Source organism: Zophobas morio, unplaced genomic scaffold (genome assembly GCF_036711695.1).
Source record: "Zophobas morio isolate AGI-343-1 ecotype UQ-CSIRO unplaced genomic scaffold, CSIRO_AGI_Zmor_V1 ptg000017l, whole genome shotgun sequence".
Classification (NCBI taxonomy): Eukaryota; Metazoa; Arthropoda; class Insecta; order Coleoptera; family Tenebrionidae; genus Zophobas; species Zophobas morio.
In genome coordinates, this window is record NW_026972122.1 from 13,899,620 (window position 1) to 13,922,647 (window position 23,028).

General features: G+C 37.6%; 1 protein-coding gene across 1 annotated transcript; it reads right to left on the reverse strand.

The window, feature by feature from the left end:
• Nucleotides 1–16,943: 16,943 nt before the first annotated feature.
• LOC135129956 (uncharacterized) lies at nt 16,944–18,146 on the reverse strand. Its single transcript, XM_064057225.1, has one exon. It carries the CDS (start codon nt 18,144–18,146, stop codon nt 16,944–16,946), a length of 1,203 nt encoding a protein of 400 aa, XP_063913295.1.
• Nucleotides 18,147–23,028: the final 4,882 nt, after the last annotated feature.

The following is a 23,028-nucleotide window of genomic DNA, read 5'->3' on the forward strand; positions in this document are numbered from 1 at the left end:
AGAATCCTATAAGTTAAAATAAAAGAGTTGAGATGACTTCATCAAATGGGGGGAGGCAGATCAATTTTATTAACAATTTATTAGGCTTACAACAACCTTATTAAAACCTTTGCAAGATTTCAAACCATTCATTCACATCAATTTTGGTTACAGTTACACGACATTTCAAAAATATCTGTAAAATTTTATAGCAATCAGTCCTGTAGTTTCGGAGGTTATCTATCTAACAAATATCAGCACAGACAACAAACGACAGACAGATATACCATAGACAGACGGAAACGGAAGACCTATTTTTTCATACTCTAGACGAAACGTCCACAAAATATGAAAGTTGTTCTGCGGTTGAACCCTATTACAATACAATAGTCTGCTTACGGTTGAGAACTAATATAAAGACAAACGATGAAATGTAGTAAGGTACAAAATAAATGTAATTTTATTCATAAATAATACAGCGCCTTAATGATTCATATTCGTATGTATATTCAAGTGGCACTGATTTATTCTGCCTCTTTTAGAGTTTGTAACTACCATATGAACAACAAAATTTTGCTGTGATTAATACACGTAAGCTTATCTTATATTATTATACATATATTTTTCCAATAAACATTAGTTCTGTATTTGTCATCTTCCGAGTGCGATGATTTGGAAACGGGAGACTTTTTTTCGTGGTCTAGGAGTCATGAAACTTCGAGAAAACATGAAATTGGCAAGTCGCCCAATGGACTTGATTACAATACTTCCTTACGCCCCGCAAGTAATAGGAATTATATAACTGTTTTCCCATACTTTTGCAGACCTGCATTCATTTAGTGACGATTGCAATAGCATGAGAAATTGTGAACACTCACATTTTTAAGAAAATGCTTGGAAACCTATCTGGACCATAACTGGAAGAGGATTTTATTTCGAAAATGTGTTCAAACACCTTTAAACCATTTTCATTTACTTCCATGTTCGTAACAAAATTAAGGTTAAAATTGCTGTTGTCCTTTTCATATACAAAAGAAAAAAACTGAGCTAATAAGTTAGAAATTTCTTGTCCTATTTCCTTTGGGCAACCACCTCATTTATTTTTATCTTTGATAAATTTGCGAAAATATTGAGAGTTACTCGACAAACTGTGGTTAACTTTAGTTAATTATGATTTATAGAGGTCTTTATTAACTTTTTTGCATTGATCCCTCAACGATTTAAAATAAAGGTAATCCTCAATTGTGCCCGATTTACGAAAAACTGAATGACCGAATCAGATTTTTTTATTCTGTATTTCATCCTCTAGGATATGATGAACCATTCAGTATAGCAGTTTCTATTGGAATAAATCTAGTGATACCATCGAAGCGAATATTATAAAAAAACTAGAACTTTATTATCCACATAAAGGTCAAGAATACAACTACTTTCTCAATCCACAGAGGTCAGATAGTTTAAACTGATGATAATTCCCATTAGCAAAGTCAAATATTTGACTTTCAGAAGTGAGAAGGAAACCATAAAAATTAGAAAGAGACCACGATTACGAAATATCGTGGAGACTGTTATCAAAGATGGTATCAACAGCGACATTAACTTGTAGATCAATGATATTTGAAAATTTAAGATAAGGAAAAAACACGATTATTCTAGTTCTAGCTAAGATAAAACTGATTTTGATAAATGACATTTCCTCTTAGAAAATTAAAGGGGGGGGTGTGCCAAAATCGGTTTTATTTTAGCAGGTACTAGCCCCCCCCCCCCACCCTCCTTTTTCTTGGAAGATATCTCATTTGCCAAAATCAGTTTTATCTTAGCAGGTACTAACCCCGCCCACCCACCCTCTCTTTTCTTAGAGGGTGTTTCAATTGCCAAAATCCACACCTACAGAATGGGTGGCTGGCGCTAGTAGTTGCTAACATAAGACTGATTTTGGCAAATGACATAGCCTCGAAGAAAAGCGAGGGTGGGTGGGCGGGGCTAGCACTTGCTAAGATAAAACTGATTTTGGCAAATGACATAGCATCGAAGAATAGCGAGGGTGGGTGGGCGGGGCTAGTACTTGCTAAGATAAAATTGATTTTGATAAATGACATACCCTCTAAGAAAATTAAAAGCGGGGGGTGCCAAAAATGGTCTTATTTTAACAGGTGGTAGATCCACCCACCCACTCTCTCTTTTGGAAGGTATCTCATTTGCCAAAATCAATTTTATCTTAGCAGGTACTAACCGCGCCTACCCACCCTCTCTTTTCTTAGAGGGTATGTCATTTGCCAAAATCCAAACCCACAGGGTGGCTGGCTCGCGCTAGTAGTAAGACTGATTTTGGCAAATGACATAGCATCGAAGAAAAGCGAGAGTGGGTGGGCGCGGCTAGTACTTGCTAAGATAAAACTGATTTTGATAAATGACATACCCTCTAAGGCGGGGAGTGCCAAAAATGGTCTTATTTTAGCAGGTGGTAGATCTACCCACGCACTCTCTCTTTTCTTGGAAGGTATCTCATTTGCCAAAATCAATTTTATCTTAGCAGGTACTAACCCCGCCCACCCACCCTCTCTTTTCTTAGAGGGTATGTCATTTGCCAAAATCCACATCCACAGGGTGGGTGGGTGGAGCTATTAGCTGCTAAGAGAGGACTGATTTTAGCTAATGAGATACCCTCTAAGAAAAGAGAGGGCGGGAGGGTGGGTCGGACTAGTATTTGCCAAAATAAGACCGATTTTGCTAAATGACGTATCCTCTAAGAAATGTAATTAAATTATGATAAGAAAAGACACTAGACGCTCTAAAGTACTTTCAAATTTTTACTCAAAAATAGGTCTGGTCAGAATTTTCCAAAAATTGAACATTGAACATTGAACATGAAAGTCCCTCAAATTGCTTTAACCAAAAAAATCTCCATGGGCTCTCAAAATAATACACCATGGGTACCCAAACACTGCAGACTTTTTCAAATTCGTAAAAAATAAAACACTAATAAAACTTCAAAATATTTTTTCCACTTCATCCAGCAGCAAAACACCAGATTTCTGTAATTTTATCCGAAAATAAAAACCAAGGGACCTAAAATTAACTGCGAACATTTTAAACGTAGGCTTTTGAAAATTTTTGACAATTTTTGATACGTCAAACCATGGCCGACTAGTATAAAGATTATGGCCTGTCCAAAGGAATGTCAAAGGTACATTACGTGCTGCCATCTATTAATAATTCAAAAACGACAAAAGAATTATTAACACCTTTTGAAAGGCACAAAGGCATTCATACCGAAACAAACCACCATTACACGTTTTGAAGTCCCATAATGTCAAGTCAAATTAAAATTTTGCTAAATTATTAAGTGTAATTATTAATAGATGGCAACACGTATCGTACCTCTTGGACAGGCCATAATCTTTATACTAGTCGGCCATGGTCAAACATCGAGAAGTAAAAATGAATAAATAGAAATTAAAACATCATAACAATCCTTCGAGGAACCTACGATATTATTATTAGTTACTTTATTCTCGTCCTAATTGAGAAAGCAATGGTTCAAATCTCCAGCGATTATATAGTCGCTCTCTGGAAATCGTCGATAAACAGACTTTAATTTGGCACAGTGATCACTGTAAATATGAAAATCAGCTGCAGTAGGTGTATAGACACCACCAATGATTACGCTCAAAATATGAGTATTTCTACTGATACTATACGTTTTACACATTTTGACAGTGCATAACAAGGGATGAATTAAAAGTTTTATTAACAGCTATTAATACACCACCGTCCCACAATTTTGTACTAGTGTTGATATTACGATCAGCACCATAGATGTTACAGTTTTACAACAATAGTTTAAGATAAGATATTTTGTCACAGAGCCAGGTTTCAGTGTGTGGCGATTTTGAGGTTCTCCGGCCTTTTTTTTATATTGGGGGGTCCTTTGGGCGCCAGCTGGGTAGTTAACCCAACAAGGAAGGGGACGAACGGACAACAGACTAATTTTCGGTAACTTTATATTAACGAACGCCCTTCGCGAAATGGTACCACCTCTACGATCTTACATGCTAAGTACTTCCCGCAAATTTACGTAAGCTCTTTCCTGGTGAAGCACTTCGGAGCGATTCTCTTATGTTCAAAGCTCCCCTAGGAGATGTTACCATAGTATGGGACAGCAACGATGGAGACGGCAACCAACCACGAATCGACGAATATGGGACAGTGACGACGGAGACGGCAACGAACCACGAATCGATGGGTATGGGACAGTGACGACGGAGACGGCAACCAACCACGAATCGACGGCACCCGTACAAAGAACCTAGTTCCTCCTTCTATTTAAATATTCTAGGCCAAATAGGGACTCACCTAGCTGTTCTTGGTTCCTTATTTTGCCAAAATCTCGATTTTCACAGCAATTCACTTCGCTCAAAAAACGCTCTTCACCTCCTCTTTTTCTCGCCGCCCGTAAAAACCGACCCCACTCTTCCGCGACCTTGCTCACCGAGCGCGCTTAGATTTAAAAATCGTTACACCCCCTCAAGTTACCAAAAAAAAAAATTTTTTTTTAAGAAATGAACATAAATTGAAACTAAATAAAAATAATCCAAAATAAGTAGAAATGTAATCCATAGTACTCTTACAGTAAAAATATAAATGTCACAATCAGGTTTGTTTCGAAAAATCCAAATTAGGTTTCAGGTATACCCAGTCAAAATCGGGAAAATTTAAAAGAAACTTCTACATTCAGTCCACCATGCGCTATCTTTCACGAGATCATCCAGACTTCTCCTATCACTCCGTCTCATACATACTTATTTCTAAACGTCACAATCGGGAAATACTTAAGCGTCATCACATGGCTTCAAATCTTTTACATGCCAGCGTCCTATATCTTTGCCAGATTCGTCGGCGAGTTGATACACCAAAGGAGACACTTTCTTTGTTATGACACATTCTATGAATCTTGGAGCTAATTTAGACGAAAACTTCTTAGAGGCGTCAGACAAAACGTAATTTCGTTTCCATACACGATCACCTGCATGGTACACATCAGCTTTTCGACGTCTCAAATTATAAGAATGGCAATTCTTCTGGTAGGCTTCTTTTAGTTTCTTTGTCACCTCCTTATAAATTCGGTCCAGGTTTCCTCTCTTAGAGAGATATTGAGTGACATTCTCTTTATTAAGATCCCAGGAAGTAAAATCAGAAGGAACCTTACCATAAAACTCACCTCTGGAGGGAACATATCGGCCAAAATTTATAAATGTAGGGCTCAATCCGGTGGATTCATGCACTGCTGTTCGCAAAGCGAAACCGATTTTGGATAATTCAGAGTCCCAATGCCGATGATCTTTACCTCGCAAATAAGATCTAATTGCGGCTCCTGCAACTCGATTCACGCGCTCAACGCTATTCACTTGTGGATGGTGGCTTGCATTAAACCAAATTTTTGATCCATACTCAGATGCAAATCGTCGAAACTCATGGGATGTAAATTGCGTTCCATTATCACACGTCCAAATCTGAGGTGCTCCATAAACAAGTACGACTTCATTCTCTAAGTAAGAGATAATGCTTTTATGATCTGCCTTACGCAGCGGATGAAGAAGGATATATTTGGAAAAATAATCTGAAACCATCAGAATATAACAATGTCCTTTAACTGAACGAGGGAGAGGACCTAGAAGATCTACAGAAACAATCTGCCACGGACACCAAACTTTTTTTGATGACCCCATCAAACCAGGAACAGACATAGACGACATTTTTTGGGCAGCACAAACCTTACATTTCCTGACGTATCTTTTGATGTCGGCCCGCATTCGTGGCCAATAGTACAGTTCTTGAACACGACAAAATGTCTTAAACACACCCAAATGAGAAGCAGTCGGGACATCATGACAACTCTCTAAGACCGCATTCCTACGATGCTTGGGAACCACGACTTTCCACGCCGGAACCAGGTCATTGATTTGGGACAACTCCGGGAGGTGTTTATATAACGTGCCGTTTTCAACGCGCCAGTCTGCAAACTGCGTAGGTTTCGACGTAACGTCCTCGATCATTCCACGGTACCAGAGATCCTTTAAATTATCTTCCGCGTCAAAGTGCAACAAACAAACTTGAGGATTCTCTATTGGCGACCGGCTTAACGCATCTGGCACTACATTGGAAGCTCCTTTACGATGTTCTAAATAAAAATCGAACTGCTGGAGTTTAACAGCCCACCTCGCAAGTCTCCCACTCGGTTCCTTCAGATTATGCAGCCAAAGCAGGCTATAATGGTCTGTCACCACCTTGAATTTAACACCTTCCACGTAGGGTCGAAACTTCTCTATTGCAAACAGAACAGCCAGAAGTTCTTTCTCCGTTACTGTGTACTTCCTTTCAGCATTGGTTAAAGTACGGCTAGCAAACGCAATAACAACTTCTTTGCCCTCAACATCCTCTTGACTTAGAACGCAGCCTAAACCTAAATCCGAAGCGTCGCACTGGATGGTGAAAAGTTTCTTGAAATTCGGAGCTGCCAGAACGGGCGCCTTAACTAACTCTTCCTTAATCTGTGTAAAGGATCTCTCGGCTTCCTCTGACCAAATAATCCGGTTGGCTTTCCGTTTCCCTTTTATAAGTCCGGACACAGGTGCCGTGAGTGCCGAAAAGTTAGGGATGAACCTTCTATACCAACCTACTAAACCAAGGAACCGCTTAACTTGTGTCACAGTTTCAGGTCTTGGAAACTCTAACATAGCCGAAACTTTATCCGGATCTGTACGCAGACCATCTTTATCTAACAAAAACCCTAGATATCGCAAAGAATCCCGACAAAATTTACACTTATCCAGGTTTATAGTCAAGTTAGCGTCCTTCAACCGTTTATAAACTTCTCCAAGTATATCTAAGTGTTCTTGAAATGTAGGGGTGGCAATTATAACATCGTCCAAATAGACAAACACAAAAGGCTCTAGAGAAGGTCCAAAGATCGTATCCATCAAGCGTTGCATAGTCTGAGCTGCATTACTGAGACCAAACGGTAATACGTTGAATTCAAATAAGCCTCGAGATGGCACAACAAATGCAGTTTTCTCGCACGAAGAAGGGTGCAAAGGAATCTGCCAAAACGCTGACTTAAGATCAATGCTAGAAAGATACTTCGCTCCTGTCAACATATTTAAAATATAATCAACTCTAGGCAAGGGGTAAGCATCTGGTTTTGTAACTGAATTGAGCTTTCTGCCATCGAAGCAAAAACGCTTCTCACCATTAGGCTTGTTCACGAGCAACACAGGAGAAGCCCATGGACTGGAAGATGACTGGACCACGCCTAACTTCAGCATTTGATCTAGTTCCTTGCATAAGTGCTCCAACATGTAATTGTGATGCCTCTGCTTGATTGGGGTGGCATCTCCAGTATCAATATGATGCACCATCTTTGAAGTACGACCTAACTTTGTTCCTTCCTCCCATGACAATTCCTGAAATCTGGCAAGGACTTGATTAAGTGCTTCCCGTTCGGAAACAGATAAATCCAACAGCGATTGAACTTGGGTATTGACAGAGATCTCTGGCAGTTTATTATGTTGCAACAGCGACAAAGATGAACCGTCCCTATCGACACAATACATATTTTTACGGTAATTCACCTCTAATCCAAACTGACGACAAAAGTCAACACCAAGAATGCAGCTGTGTTTAAGCGATGGAACTAACCACACCTTTACTAGACCGAAATGACCATCAACTACAACTGGAAGAATAACGTAACCTGCTACTTCCTGTGGCTTTCCTTCAGCTGTATCTATATTGGGTAACGGAGGATCGTGAACTGTCAGGTTGAATTTCTTCACCCACTGGATACCATCCTGGCCAAAAACTGAATTGGTCGCGCCACTGTCGAGCAAACCCGTAATGGAAACATCCAAGACTTGAACGGTTATGTATGGCCTGTTATCATTTTCACGTTTTGCTAATAACGTTTCTAGCCATGCAAAATTATTTTCAGCGTCTGACTTCATACCGATGGACTTACGACTATGACAAAAAATAGACTGATTAGAATGATGACAGGAAGTTGACGGACACCCACGCCTAGACGATGAAGATCGATGATTGTTATTTTGAGTAGGGGAGTATTTGGCACTGACTCTCTTCTTATTATTAAAGATGCTAGATAATCTATTGGACTCGCTATGAGAATTGGAAGGATGGCCGTAAAAATCTTCAACAACTCTCAACCAGTGTTTCCACTCTTTGGAAGGGCAGCCACCAAATTCACACGACAGGGAGTGCCGACCGTCTCTCACTCTCTGTCGACGAACTAGTTTTTTGAACAAGAGGGGCAGTTTGGTCTAATAAAACCTGGTCTACCACATCCTCTGCAAATTGGACGTTGGCGACGACTTGGACAGTTGCGTGAAATGTGTCCCGTTTTTCTACAATTATAACAGGTAATGTCTGAAACTGCGGCGACGCTGGCACGACGTGAGCTGTTAGAAGGACCTGCATGTGGAGCTTCAGCTAAGTTATACGCCAAATCAGGTTCTAGCAAGGCAACAGAGCGTCTAGGTGGTGGTTGGAATCGCCTTTGTTGCTCGAAAGAACTTTCTAGAGTACGGCAAATGTCTGCTAACTGACGAACACACTGAATGGACATTAGTGCTAAGTGATCTTGAAATGCTGGCAATAAATTTCTTCTTATGGTCTTAAGCTGAACATCCTCTGTAGGAACTTCTGATAACCGGCCAAATAAATTCTGCATATAAGCGATATATATCGTTACTCGTTCTTGTTGTCCCTGAGTACGGTTTCGAATCTCTCTCCATAGGTCATCATCAAAGTCCGAAGGAAGAAAATCTCTTCTCAACGCAGAGACTAATTCCTCCCAGGAATTAATTGAACCCCGTACAGATCGGTACCAAACTAAAGCTTGCCCTTGGAATAAGTCCACAGCAGATCTAAATAATTCTTCCTTTGATGTACCGCGTGCAATCCTTAGCTCCTCAATTCTCTGTAAGAATGAACTGACTGACTCCTGGGTCGATCTACCGTCATAAACAATACCCCATTTGTACACAGGCATACTTTTTACCGTCTCCACAGCTCTCGACGAATTGTCTGTCCTACCTACAGTCCCTACAACTCTGTCAACATCGCTGACCTGCTCCATTATTTGTAAGCGCATCTCCTCCAAGGACTCTACTAGAATAAGGTTATCCTCCTTGTACGCCTTCTGGTCATCCTTATCTTCACCGACCTCGAATCGACGAATGCGACCCATCAAATGGTTGACCTTGGTTTGAATTCGTTTGTCCATATCCGTATTTATCCCGTCATACACACTTAACATTGTGCGTAGTTCCGCGATGCTCTGGTCCACCTCTGCCTTTTCTAAATCAAAATCGAAATTAGGTGTACTATATTGCAAATTCGGCCTGTTCATGTCCTCTCGTAACTTCCTTCGAAGATATCTTCTTTTGGTATCATGATCCAGCCGTTCCGGGTTGGCGGTTCCCCTTATTTTTAATTCATGATTAAGCTCCGACGCTTTCAAATAATTTGTTTCCATATCAAAAATCGAATTCATTTTGAATCAGTAATCGAGTACTCCAAAAAGACGGGAAACTTAAATGAATTACTATTAGAGTACTATACTGACATACAAAAATGTCTCAGTTGTCCGTCCTAAGGATAAGGATGGGTAAGTAAAAATTAGAACCCCCACTCGATAGCAAACAGTAAATAAATATGACAGAAGCGCTACTATTGCCCCACGTGTTTGGGCGCCAAATTTATATGTGGCGATTTTGAGGTTCTCCGGCCTTTTTTTTATATTGGGGGGTCCTTTGGGCGCCAGCTGGGTAGTTAACCCAACAAGGAAGGGGACGAACGGACAACAGACTAATTTTCGATAACTTTATATTAACGAACGCCCTTCGCGAAATGGTACCACCTCTACGATCTTACATGCTAAGTACTTCCCGCAAATTTACGTAAGCTCTTTCCTGGTGAAGCACTTCGGAGCGATTCTCTTATGTTCAAAGCTCCCCTAGGAGATGTTACCATAGTATGGGACAGCAACGATGGAGACGGCAACCAACCACGAATCGACGAATATGGGACAGTGACGACGGAGACGGCAACGAACCACGAATCGATGGGTATGGGACAGTGACGACGGAGACGGCAACCAACCACGAATCGATGGGTATGGGACAGTGACGACGGAGACGGCAACCAACCACGAATCGACGGCACCCGTACAAAGAACCTAGTTCCTCCTTCTATTTAAATATTCTAGGCCAAATAGGGACTCACCTATCTGTTCTTGGTTCCTTATTTTGCCAAAATCTCGATTTTCACAGCAATTCACTTCGCTCAAAAAACGCTCTTCACCTCCTCTTTTTCTCGCCGCCCGTAAAAACCGACCCCACTCTTCCGCGACCTTGCTCACCGAGCGCGCTTAGATTTAAAAATCGTTACAAGTGATAAAAATTAGTTCTACACATTAACATTAACCTTTGAACAAAATTCATTAACTTTAGCATACCTCCAGTATTCTGGTAATCAAAAGTAATTTCTTTTTTAAGGAGTGTTAGGTATGACCCCTAGATTACGAAAAAGTAGGTCTCGTGTTTCAGTCTGTCTATCGTCTGTCTGTGTGAATTTGGTTCAGACAGATAATAATCTCCGAAGCTACTGGACCGATAAAAAAACAAATTATGCATAACAACATCTTATAATTTAAATTTCGACATTTTATACCAGTATAAGAGCACTAACTTATGGTAAACTCGATGGCCGTGCTGTAAAAACAATGAATTACTAACGCGAAGCTCACTGGTTCAATTGGCCCATAGGATACAATTTTTTGTATTGATCAAATCAGGAACAATAAACCCCATTTTGTGAAAAGTTGAGAATACAGTAATGTTGCGCGCGCCTATACTTAACAATAAAAAAATAAATACTATCTCAATATCAATAACAGAAAATATGAAAGTAGCCAGGTCGGGCAATAAAAATATTAATGCATAAGAACCTGGACACATTTTGTAACTAACGAGCTTTCTCCAAGGATCTTCTAGCTACTTGAATTTTATTTTGAACACAATCTCAGTATGACTCTTTACTGTCATATCATCCTCGATCCATCGCAAAATTGCAAAACTCTGTCTGTAAGAATAGTCTAGGTATCGTTTTGTATCATTAACACATTTACCGATATTATAATTAATACACGATTACCTGTATTACAATTTGAGAGCCGCATACTGAAAAACTTCCAACAAATCTCAAGTAAATTGATTACAAAACTAGTAGAAATAGTGAAAGTTTCCTCGGATTTGTTCACTTGTGTAGGGAATTATTATTAATGTACTCGTAGATGCAGTATGCAGTTAATCTATATGTTCATTACGACTTTTAAATTGCAACAGCGAATATTGATTGTTTATACTGTTTCCTTTAGAAGTTTGCTGTTAAAACAACTAGGTCAGAAGATATTTATACTTATTTAAATTCACGTGTTATAACCCTACGTATCAAAATCAATTCACTACCCGATATGTACACGTGATACACAACAATGAAACTGCATTGAAATGCTGTTGAAAATATAGGAATATTTTTTCTTTAAAAACCATTTTACTCCATGTAATCGAATTTACGCTCCTCATCAGAGATGATGGACAAGCAGCCGCTTATTAACTTCAATATATACGTGGACATTACCATTATCTAACTTGTCACTAAATGATTGATTATAATAAACAAGCTAGTCTGCGACCTCCGTTGTTTAATAAAAACTTTAATATTAAAAGCTATGTATACTTATTTAGATCGGAATTCGGAACATTCTTACAATTCGTTTCTTGTATTTCAGCTATCGTAAGTAGAACTAATAAAGGCAAAAATAGAAAATAAGAACAGAATTTTTAATCGCATAACTTAACAATAAATGGAACTGCCAAACAACTAAACATTTTCCAAAAATTTCATCATAGCAATTTTTTGTATACTTGTAATTGGTAATATGTACTGTTAACTGTATATGAAATTTTGTTTGTACATGTTTTTCACTGTCATGTATTTTGGACTGAAACTTTGTGTAGCTAAAATATCGTAAATTCTGATAGACAAAGACCAAAATTATAAAATAGTATATTATTATATCGAAGAAGTTCTATAAACGCCTCTTTAGACACGAGTTTATTTATTCATGAGCGGATCTGAGCGAAGCTAGTGTTTACAAAAAGAGTGTGTCGAGAGTTTTATAAACGTGTTACGTACTAAGCTTGTTCTACGAGTGCGAATTAAAACTTTAATTATACAAGTTTCGAAAGTACGAAAACAAAACGTTTTCCGAAAAAGTATCATTCGCCTTACTTACAGCAGCTGCTGTTTATGCTGCACCTTCGATTTCCGGTGAAGTTCCTATGAAAATGTCTTCATTGTTAGTAATATTTGCATACACATTCGTTAAACCGTATTAAACAATGTACTTACTTTATATATACTTTGTATTCCGGTGTTTGCGTTGATATACTCTCGACTTTAACCACAAAACTGAGTTATGTCGAGAAATCTGGGCCACTACATTCAATCCATCTATTTAGATAGATGTTATCCAAATAGTGTCGAATATCAAGAATATAATGAAGCAGCGCACAGCCTTATTGAAACGGAATGTGATTCTTACATAGGTTAAACTGGAGTACAGACTAAATAAATCGGTGTTACGAAATTCCAAATAAGTATTTCCACACAGGTTGGTTTTAAAAACAAAATTTATTCTATTTTAATGTTTATTTGCCAAATCAGTCATTATAAAATTAGCTGCTAATTTTTTACTAGATAATTTTAATTATCGCAAGTAATATGTAAATAAATAACCTTCATTGTGCCAATAATAAAAGTATTTACAATAGTTGAAAACAACTAAACTCAAAAACATGAGAATATAAATAATAAAAAAAAAGCATAACATACCTATTTTATGTACAGGGTTTCTATAAATGATTATAGTTTCGAAGTAGGTCATGAAAATGTGCCGTTTCTCAGTTTTGAACTTTACAAAATGCCCAAGGATGCATGACAAAGACCACACGCATCTGTATAACTGGTTGTCTAAATGCTTCATATCTTATTAAAAAATAAAACTAATTCATTGCAATAAAAAGAAACAAATTTATTGAGGTTAAACATCACAGTAAATGTTGAAAATGTTCACCATTTTGTTCAAGGTACATGCTCACTCGCTTTTTAATTTCAAAAATGTTCTGTAATACCCATTGTTCAGTTTCATGTTGCAACAGGAACTCCTGACTGCTGAGGAAATATTGTCAAAGATTGCGGATTCTGTTCAAGTCTTCTCAAATCATCAACAACTTCCAAATTTCCCTTTGTTAACATTGCCTTTTCGAACAAATCTCTACATCTCTAATGTGAGCCTGTAATGATGTTTCTTGAATTTAAACCACGGTTTTTGGCCAGATATTCTTGGTTACAAGTGGTTACAAAATACAAACATTCTTCGATTACAAATGTCGCATTGCGATAACAAGGCATAACAACATTTCATTCTTTTTTAACACCGATGTTCCACTGATACTTTTTATCTAAACGTGGTAATAGTCGAATGCTTTCGAAATATAAACATAAACTGTCGAAGTTAAAGATGTCCTGAGAATACATTTTCCCCGTTGGTTATCTGCTTTAAATATATTTCATACCGTCCGCACTTGTTCGGATGGCGCCCCCTTAGAATTTGAGTACCCCGCGACGCAGGGGATACGGGGTATTATTTACGCCACTGATTTTTACTTTATGGAAGTTATCATAAAACAAAAATCAGTGAAACGAGATTTTTTTGGTGGGCTGTATTTTCAGGGGCGAAGAAAGTTCTGTCGAAATAAGCTTCGACTAATTTCAGTACCAGCCCTTGGTAGGGTCACTCGTCTATTACATAATGACCAGAGTTAGGCACAGCCGAAGTGATGGGGAATCAATCAGACAAATATTAAAAATGACGGCCCGACGTCAGGCGATAAATTTGGCTGGCCGACTGTGGCGTTTAATGCAATTGAGGGTTTATCTGATCAAGATCATCACGAAAATTGTGATGTGGGACAGTCATTTTTAATTTTTAAAGCATTTTAACATCTAGGAAAACTCGTATAACTGAGGAAAACCTAGAAAAAATAGTCATTGTTATTAAGAATTCACGAAGTTGTAAGCCACAACTGCAATAGCGCTGGCGATCGGACGGCAATGAGCATCACTTCCGCGAAGCCGAAGTTTGGTAATGGCTAATGACAAAGGATTACTCGAAACCCATTGCTTGTTCGTCTTAACATATCCGCATCTGTTATGGTTCATTTGCAAAGTAGCGGCACTTACTAAATCAAAAACAGTTATATTTCCAGTGAGTCCCAATACGAGTACATTTATTAATACCATGAATATCCAAGAAACAAATCTTCGCAATATTAGTATTAACTGAATGTGTAACGTATACTTTTAAAAAGATTTTATTATCCGCCGCAATTACTTGGTATAAAAATTTACAACTTGAGCTGGGGAAGATTAGCGGTTTATATGTGCCCTCCTAACACCAAAAGATTAATATCTTTGGAACGTATGAATTATGGCTGCACACACTCGATCCACCTACCATGTACTGTCTGATTATATGTATTTAACGTAATTAAGTAGTTAGTAAAATGTATTGTCAAATGAGATACACAAAAAAAGTTGACCTGATTACAGTAGACAAAAACTCTATTGTAAATATCAAGAACCAGCATCTTTGCATTCCCAAGAAAGTTCTGAATCACTTATACGAGGCTGAACTGAATTAGAATTTTATGTACCATCTTTTAAAAGTCATGCAATAATTTATAATTGCTTTAGTTCTGGAATATATTTCACAGATGCAAATATTTCTTCAACGAGGCTGAACAGAGTTTCATTTCATTTATTAAGATTTTCGTTATAAAATATGTAATAAAAATCGCGCTAATATTGAAAGTATATCTTTGTCTGATTTTAGTATGACTAAAAAACGTTCCTGTACTGATATTTTTATTCACGTTTAGCTTAGCTGTTTATAAGAATTACAAATAAGAGCATTTTTAGGCATATTTCCTTGCGAAAATTCGTAACGTGATTCGATATAAAAAATTCGTGATTATATAGGATTTCATGTAACAAGATTAGGATTGCGGGACTTTTCTTTGTACAATAGAGACTGCGGATTTAGCAATAACAAACTATATGAACATAATATGAAACACAGATTTTGCAAGTGATTTATTCAAGACCACCCATTATATTTTTTTCTTACAAATAATTGGAGATCTATTATGTTAGGCGATCGGGCAGAGGTCTACGCCTGTTATGCCCGCGCCGTCGTGTTAGTGGGAAGTACCCAATATTTCTATTGGGAGCTGTAAATGTCATATTTAATTTTAAAAGCCATTGTTGATTGTGAACTGACTATTTCTTCCGGCAAAGAATTCCATTGCTGAAAAACTCTATTACTCAAGAAGTGCTGCCGTACCGTAGTCTTAAACTTTTCTTTAGCCAATTTAAAAGAATGTCCTCTAGTAAGAGTATGTGAACTAAGTATGAAGAGCTTGTGTATCGGAGACGACTTATTGGACATGGCTTGAAATGTCGTGATAAGATCACCTCTTACGCGTCTATTTGATAAAGTTAGAATTTTCATTATTGCGAGTCTTTCATGGTATTGAGGCCGTACTCTACCAAACGGTATTCTTGTAGCCCTACGTTGGACAGATTCAAGCAAAAGGATGTCTTTCTGTAAAATAGGCGACCATACACTGTTCGCAAATTCTAGTAAGGGTCTTACAAATGTTTTATATAATTTGGCAAAGACAATAGGACTACTTTTTTGGAATGCCCGTCTCAGAAGGAACAGTGTCGAATTGGCTTTTTTACTGACATGTGCGATGTGCTGAGACCAAGACAAGTCACAAGTTACCAAAACACCAAGGTCACGACAACAGTCAGAGGAGACTAATTGTTCACCGTTCATGTAATACGGCATTCTGGGATTCTTATTACCAATGTAAAGGACATTACATTTATCGAAGTTAAGTGGGAGTAGCCAGTCACTGGACCATTTTTGAATGCTTATAAGATCTTGTTTAAGAATTTGATTTTGTGAGCTTAAATTATACAATTTGGTATCGTCTGCGTACATGGAAAAAGGTGATATCAAGCTACTCTTAAGATCGGCAGTATAGGCTATAAAGAGTAATGGTCCCAGTACCGAACCTTGGGGAACTCCGCTCATAACCTCAAAAGGACGGCTGTAAGCATCTCCCACTTTAACTCGAAATGTTCTCTCAGAAAGAAAAGAACCAATCCATTTTAGCAGGTTTCCTCCTAAGCCAAGATGTTGAAGCTTATGCAACAATCGACGCTTAGGGACGCGATCGAATGCCTTGGAAAAGTCTAAATACACTACGTCAGTTGAGTTGCCTGCGTCTATTTCTTTCGTCCAATCCGATAGGCAGCAGAGTAAATTTGATTGAATAGATTTACCGGGAAGAAAGCCATGCTGCTGGAAGGGTATTAGTTGATAATCCACGAAGAATTTAATAACACGGTCGTAAATAATAGACTCCATGACTTTGACAATCAGGGAGGTCAGGCTTATGGGTCGATAATTGGTAGCATCAAATTTGTCTCCCTTTTTAAAGATAGGCCGCACAGTTGCTGTTCTCCAGTCAGCAGGTAGAGAACTAGAATTAAAGGACTGGCTCATCAGAATGCTGAGAGGATACGATAGAACAGATGAACATGTGGTCAGAAGTTTAGCTGTGATTAAATCAGGGCCAGGTGACTTTGACACCTTCAATTTATCTAATTTTTTACGGACAGCGTCACTGGAAAATAGAACATCATCGATAACAGCTGCATTAGGTACTCCAAGGATGCTAGGCATTTTGTCATTGGGCGGTTCTTGTACGAAAATTTTTTAAAAAAGATTTGGCAAATAAGTCGGCTACCTCAATATCACTATTAACCACTGTACCCGTGTCATCTTTTATCCGTAAATTAGTTCCAACTGGGCCGGATAATTGAGTTCGAATGTGTTTGTACAACCGCTTAGTGTCTTTACTATCAGCTATAGATTTCTCATAGGTTATTCTGGCTTCTATAATTATAGTTGACAACCGATTTGAGAAAGACCTATGTCTCTTATAATCAGCCTCGAGACCTGCTCTTTTGAATGCACGCCATAGAGCTCGTTTTTTTTTAATTAATTTTAGGATAGAGTTGTTGATCCAGGGCTTTTTAGAAGAACGTTTAACGAAAGAGGTGGTTGTGTGTTGTTCTATCTGAACATTAATAACATTTTTAAACGAGTTCCAGTTGTTAGAGACTGAAGGGTCACTCAATAAATTATTCCAGTCGACCTTATTTAAACACCTGCATATAGCTTTATAATCTGTAATTGACCTCTTAAATGTGTCAATCCTCTTTTTAGAGGGTATAGAGCATATCTGCAAATCCACCTTTAATGTCACGTGGTCTGAGATGCCAATAGGAGGGAGATAATCTAGATTGGATAGTGACGTGTTGTCAGAAGATAAAATGAGGTCGAGGGTGGATGGACTTTGACCAGTTCTGTATCTTGTAGGCTTGGTTACAAGCTGTCTTAGGCGGCTGTCATTAAGTAAGTTTACCAGAAGTTGGGCAGAATCGCGGAATGACAGACGATTATCTAAAGGCCATTTTAGTTCACTTAGGTTAAAGTCACCAAAGAAGAATGTGTTTACATAGGTGTTGGTAATGTTAAAAATTGAGTCAAACAGAAACCTACTATCGTGTAACGATGACGTAGAAGGTCTGTAGATACAAGCTAGAACGAAAGTGGAAGACTTGTTATAAAATTTTAAGAACATGGATTCAATGCCTCCCGTGTCTGCATCCAAAGGAATCACCACGAAGTCAGCGAGTATTTGATCCAGTACGTAAATACAAACACCACCACCCTTTCTCTCAGCTCGGTCCTTTCTAAATAACGTGTAACCATTTAAAAAGGCCATCCCACTAGGTATCGAGGAAGTCAGCCAAGTTTCACTCAACATAATAATTGAAGGACATTCAGTAGCAACTAGAGCACAAAACTCGTTATATTTGGCCATTAGTGACGCGATGTTGGAGTATACTAGTGAAGCAGTGAAATATTCTGTATTGTGATTGAATGATAATATTAAAAGAAGACAATGGTATTCGCACTCACACGTAGGCAAGAACCTGAAGAAAGAGACCTTCAGAATCCCACCAATGGGAGGGCATGAAAAATTAGTCGACAGGTTTATGTAAGCTGCCGGCCAAGCCAGATAACTCGGTCGGTACATCGAGGCGCAAATTTAGGGTTCCTTCAGTGGCCTTCTTAATTTTTCTTTGGATCTTACGACACTTATTCTTAATTCCTTTGTGATCAACAACTCCGTATACGTCGTAAAGCAAATTGATTACGCCTTGAATGTCTTCCGTATGTTTGTGGATCAATGCTAGTATGTCGCTTTCTCCCGAGGAGCTATTCATGAAAGCAACGGTTTGATCAAAATTTAACGGGTAGGCGACACTGTTCTCTATCAGATCTTTGGCGGGTTCCAGTAAGTCCTCTAGTGGCGTCAAACTTTCTGTGGATTCGTTAACTTTCTGCTTTTTTAAGTTAGATTTCCCGTTATTATTTCCCATTATTGTAGACAGATCTAAGGGACTTGCCTCCGTTTCAGCCGCGTCGTCTGTTGTTTGACGTTTTCCTGCCACAGTTTCACAGAGTTTGCTAAAAGACGCCTGTGAATTATCATTTAACACTTCATTCGGACAATCGTTTGCAAAATGACCAACCAATTTGCATTTAAAGCAAACATCATCTAACGTGAAAAATACCCGGTAGTTAGTATTTTCGTATTTTAAGACTATCGAGGATGGTAGGTCGACCACGTCATCAGGTTGAACATATATCTGTCGGCGGAAACTTAATACATGGGCATATTCGTCACTCTGCATTCGTGCCCTGAGAAAAGACATTTTTGAGACAGGAGTAAATCCAAAAGTTTTAATTTGGTTTTCAAAAACAGTGTGAGGGATGGATGGGCAAACATTAGAGAGGATAATGCGACGTGCTGGATTTAACAGCCGGCGCACACTGACTGATTGGTCTTTAATAATGATAGTTGGATGATTATCAACCACTTCATCTACCCAGGATTTAGCACTGAGGTAAATACATACACGATCTTTTGACATCTTAGAAGCGAACAAAACATTTTTTGCTGTCACTATATTACCTATAGCAGCAACATAATCAATTAAAGTTAAGCCATCGGTAGCGTTAAGAACTACCGCTTGCTCTTTCGAGGGAAATTCAAAACTGGCCATAATGACCAAATTTATATATCACAGGATTAAACCCGTTTGCCCGTGAAGCAACTGCGGCGAGCCGCAGTCACTCGCCTCGACCCTGCTTATAAGAACTTATCAGTGCTTGAGTGTAAGAAAACTTGTTGGTGATAAAAGGAACATCCGAATTAACAAGTATTGCTCCACTAAGGAGAATATATAAGGTTCCACAATTTACAGGAAGCTGTGTACTAAGGTTGTTAACAGCCTGCCGCAACCAAAAACAATTAAATTCAGAAAGATCTCACCAAATATTGCCAACATGACTTTCCTTTATTACTTTCTATAAAACAAAGGCACACTTTTTTATTGAGTACATGGAAAACATTAATTCTTTTTTTTTTTCCAAACGTCAAAAAAGGTCCGTGCTTTTTATTGTTTTTGAAAATAACGTAGGTAATTTTGTTATAAAACTTTTTTTTTTTTGAGTGTTCAAATTCATTTCATTATAAAAAACCGCATCAACAACACTGAATTGTTTATTGAATTAATGATATTTATAGAAGATCAAACGTAATTAAAACTTGGCTAATCATCACTACACACAGTTATTTGTTTTTTTCGATTTTATAAAATAAAATCCTCCTGCATTTGTGGTATATGAATCTATGTCGAATTTTCACCTTAGACATCCAGATTTTTGGAACAAAAAGTCAAAATTGTGTAACAATATTTTGCAATTTAACTCCAAAACCGAATGTTCTGAAATCTTGCAAACGTTTTCAAGTTACCGTGATCATGGTAAATAGTTGATCCAAATTTATTCTTTTACGTCCTCCCAAAAACTGATGGCGTCATCTCAAAATTTTGCCAAATAAATCTTCTTTGAAGTGCATAAAATATTATAACCTGTGGTTTATCAATGCACCCATACATTTTTACTTTCAGAGCGTAAGTTAAGGAACTATTGTAATCGAGTATATCGGGCGACTGGTAGACCTAGAACACGAAAAAATGGGTTTCGTACATGGTAAAACGCTAACTCAATTTTGTCTAATCATCCCCACCAATAATGTGATGACGTCATCTCAAAATTGTACATAGTAAATGGGTTTTAAATTGTGTAAAATAACATAATCCTGTATATGTAGTTTATGAATTTGTGTTGAGTTTTTACCCGAAATGTCCAGATTTAAAAAAAAAAAGAAAAGTGTGTAACGTTTTGCAATTTATTTTTGAATCTGAACTGAATGCTTTGAAATCTTGCAGATGTTTCAATATTGTCATAAGTATGGTAAATTTTTGATCAAAATATATTTGCTTATCCCTAAAAAATGATGACGTTACCTCAAAATTTTGCCTAATAAATCCTACCTAAAATGTGCAAAATATGATGAATTTGTCCTGTGATTTATCATTCCATCCCTATTTTTTAGATTTGCTTATACAGATGGTTCAAAAAAATTAATGAATGAGTCAGTTTATTTTATTACTTAAATCAGGAACGACTCACTTCATTTTCCTGAATATGTGGGAATATAATATTGTTATTATTAATATTATTTTGCACATAATCCAAACTGATATACGTGTCCTTGCAAAAATGTTGATGACGTCATCACAAAATTTTATAAACTAAAAACTAATTTGAAACATACACGTAGCACGCTTCTTTACATTTACTTTAACATTACATACATATTACATATGTTTATTTAAACTCACAGGTGTTCTCATAAAAAATAAAATTCGCAAAAATAAATAAGTATTATAGTTTTTTATAGTTTCATTGTGTTTCAGATGTGAGTGAAATTCTGTTGAAACAACCTTCGACTAATTTTTTTATTTTATTGATTAAGTCAAGATTCATTATTAATATTATTATTATTAATATTATTATTAATATTATACTTTGAGCTGAGGCAGTGCCTATTAAGCTCACGATTTTACTAAAACAGAGAAATACAAATTGTAATCAGCGTAATTTACAATGGCGACAATTTATTATCTTCTGTTAATGTAGCTTTGCTTTGAATGGGTTGATACTATGAGAATTAATAGCGTTTGCGGGTAGGGCATTCCAGGCAGTAAATACTCGATTACTTAAAAAGTTTTCTCGGATCTTGCTTTTGTACTGATTATGACGCAATTTTAAACTGTGACCACGAAGACGTTCGTCACTGTTGATGTTAAATAAAGGTGACAAGTCGACCGCAAGATAACCTTTCAAAATTTTAAATGTCCAGACTAAATCGTTTCTGGATCGTCTTTCGGACAGAGTGCAAAGTGCTAGTTCTTGGAGCCTCTGAGAATACGGAAGGTTATGTAGGCTGGCGACCGTTTTGGTTGCGCGTCTTTGAGCTCGCTCTAATAATTCAATGTCTTTTTGTAAGAAAGGACACCAGACAACAGATGCGTATTCCAACTGAGGTCTAACATAAGATTTATACAATGTCAGAAATGACTCCTTCGATAGACTTTGGAAGGCTTTTCGAAGCAGATACATCGTAATGTTTGTTTTTTTAACAGTTTTTAAAGAGTGGTGCGACCATTTGAGGTCGCTTTGAATCGTGATACCAAGGTCTACATACTTATCAACCGCTTTGATGAGATCGTTGCCAATACGATAGTTTAAACATGGATTTTTTGCACCCAGATGAAGAATGACGCACTTTTCTTTGTTAATAGGAATTAGCCACAGATCGCACCATTGTAGCACAGTATTTAGGTCTTCGATTAGGATATTATAACTACTATTGGGATAGTTAAAAATTTTAAGATCATCCGCATAAAAGGCATGATCTGATTTTAGAAGACGACTTAAATCAGATATATAAAGAACAAATAAAACAGGCCCTAGGACGGATCCCTGAGGAACTCCAGATTTTACAGCATAATTATTGGACAATGAATCACCAACTCTGACGTAAAAGACACGTTCAGATAGGAAAGCGGATATCCACTTCAAGAGATTACCCTTAATACCTAACTCTCTCAGTTTGTGTATTAGCCTTCGATGAGGAACTTTGTCGAATGCCTTTTGAAAATCTATATAAACAATATCAACGGAATCACCACGGTCAATAGCTTTGGTCCATTTATCTAAACAGTATAAAAGGCATGTCTCAGTGGAACGACCAGGGAGAAAGCCATGTTGTTCGTCAGGTACTATACCTTCATGAATAGCAAAATGAATTATTCTTTTACACAAAATTCGTTCCATTAATTTACAGCAAACTGCAGTCAAACTTATAGGACGATAGTTTTTACGATCAGTTTTGTCACCTTTTTTAAAAATGGGTGTGACAGAAGATTTTAACCAGTCGGACGGTAAAGAAGTTGAAAGTAAAGACTGGGACATTATGTGAGCAAGAGGCTTGGCTAATTGCAGAGCATATTTTTTTAAGAAAGAACCACAGATATTATCAGTACCAGGGGCACTATGTTCAGAAAGGTTCAATAGCTCACAATAAACTATGGCTTCATTTATTTCTATAGTATCAAGATACGATGATGTCGGGGGAGAATTAGGTACATTTTGAGAGTCTTCACTGGTATATGTACTGGCAAAAAATTCTGCTAGTATTTCAGCCGATTCAGAGTTGGATTTAGAACAATGACCATCGTTGTTTTTTACAGTAGGCAAAGAAATTTTCGAACACAGTTTGCGTT

Bases quoted from the DNA above. Each gene is read 5' to 3' on its own strand.
- LOC135129956 (XM_064057225.1), bottom strand. From the start codon at position 18,146: ATGGCCAAATATAACGAGTTTTGTGCTCTAGTTGCTACTGAATGTCCT.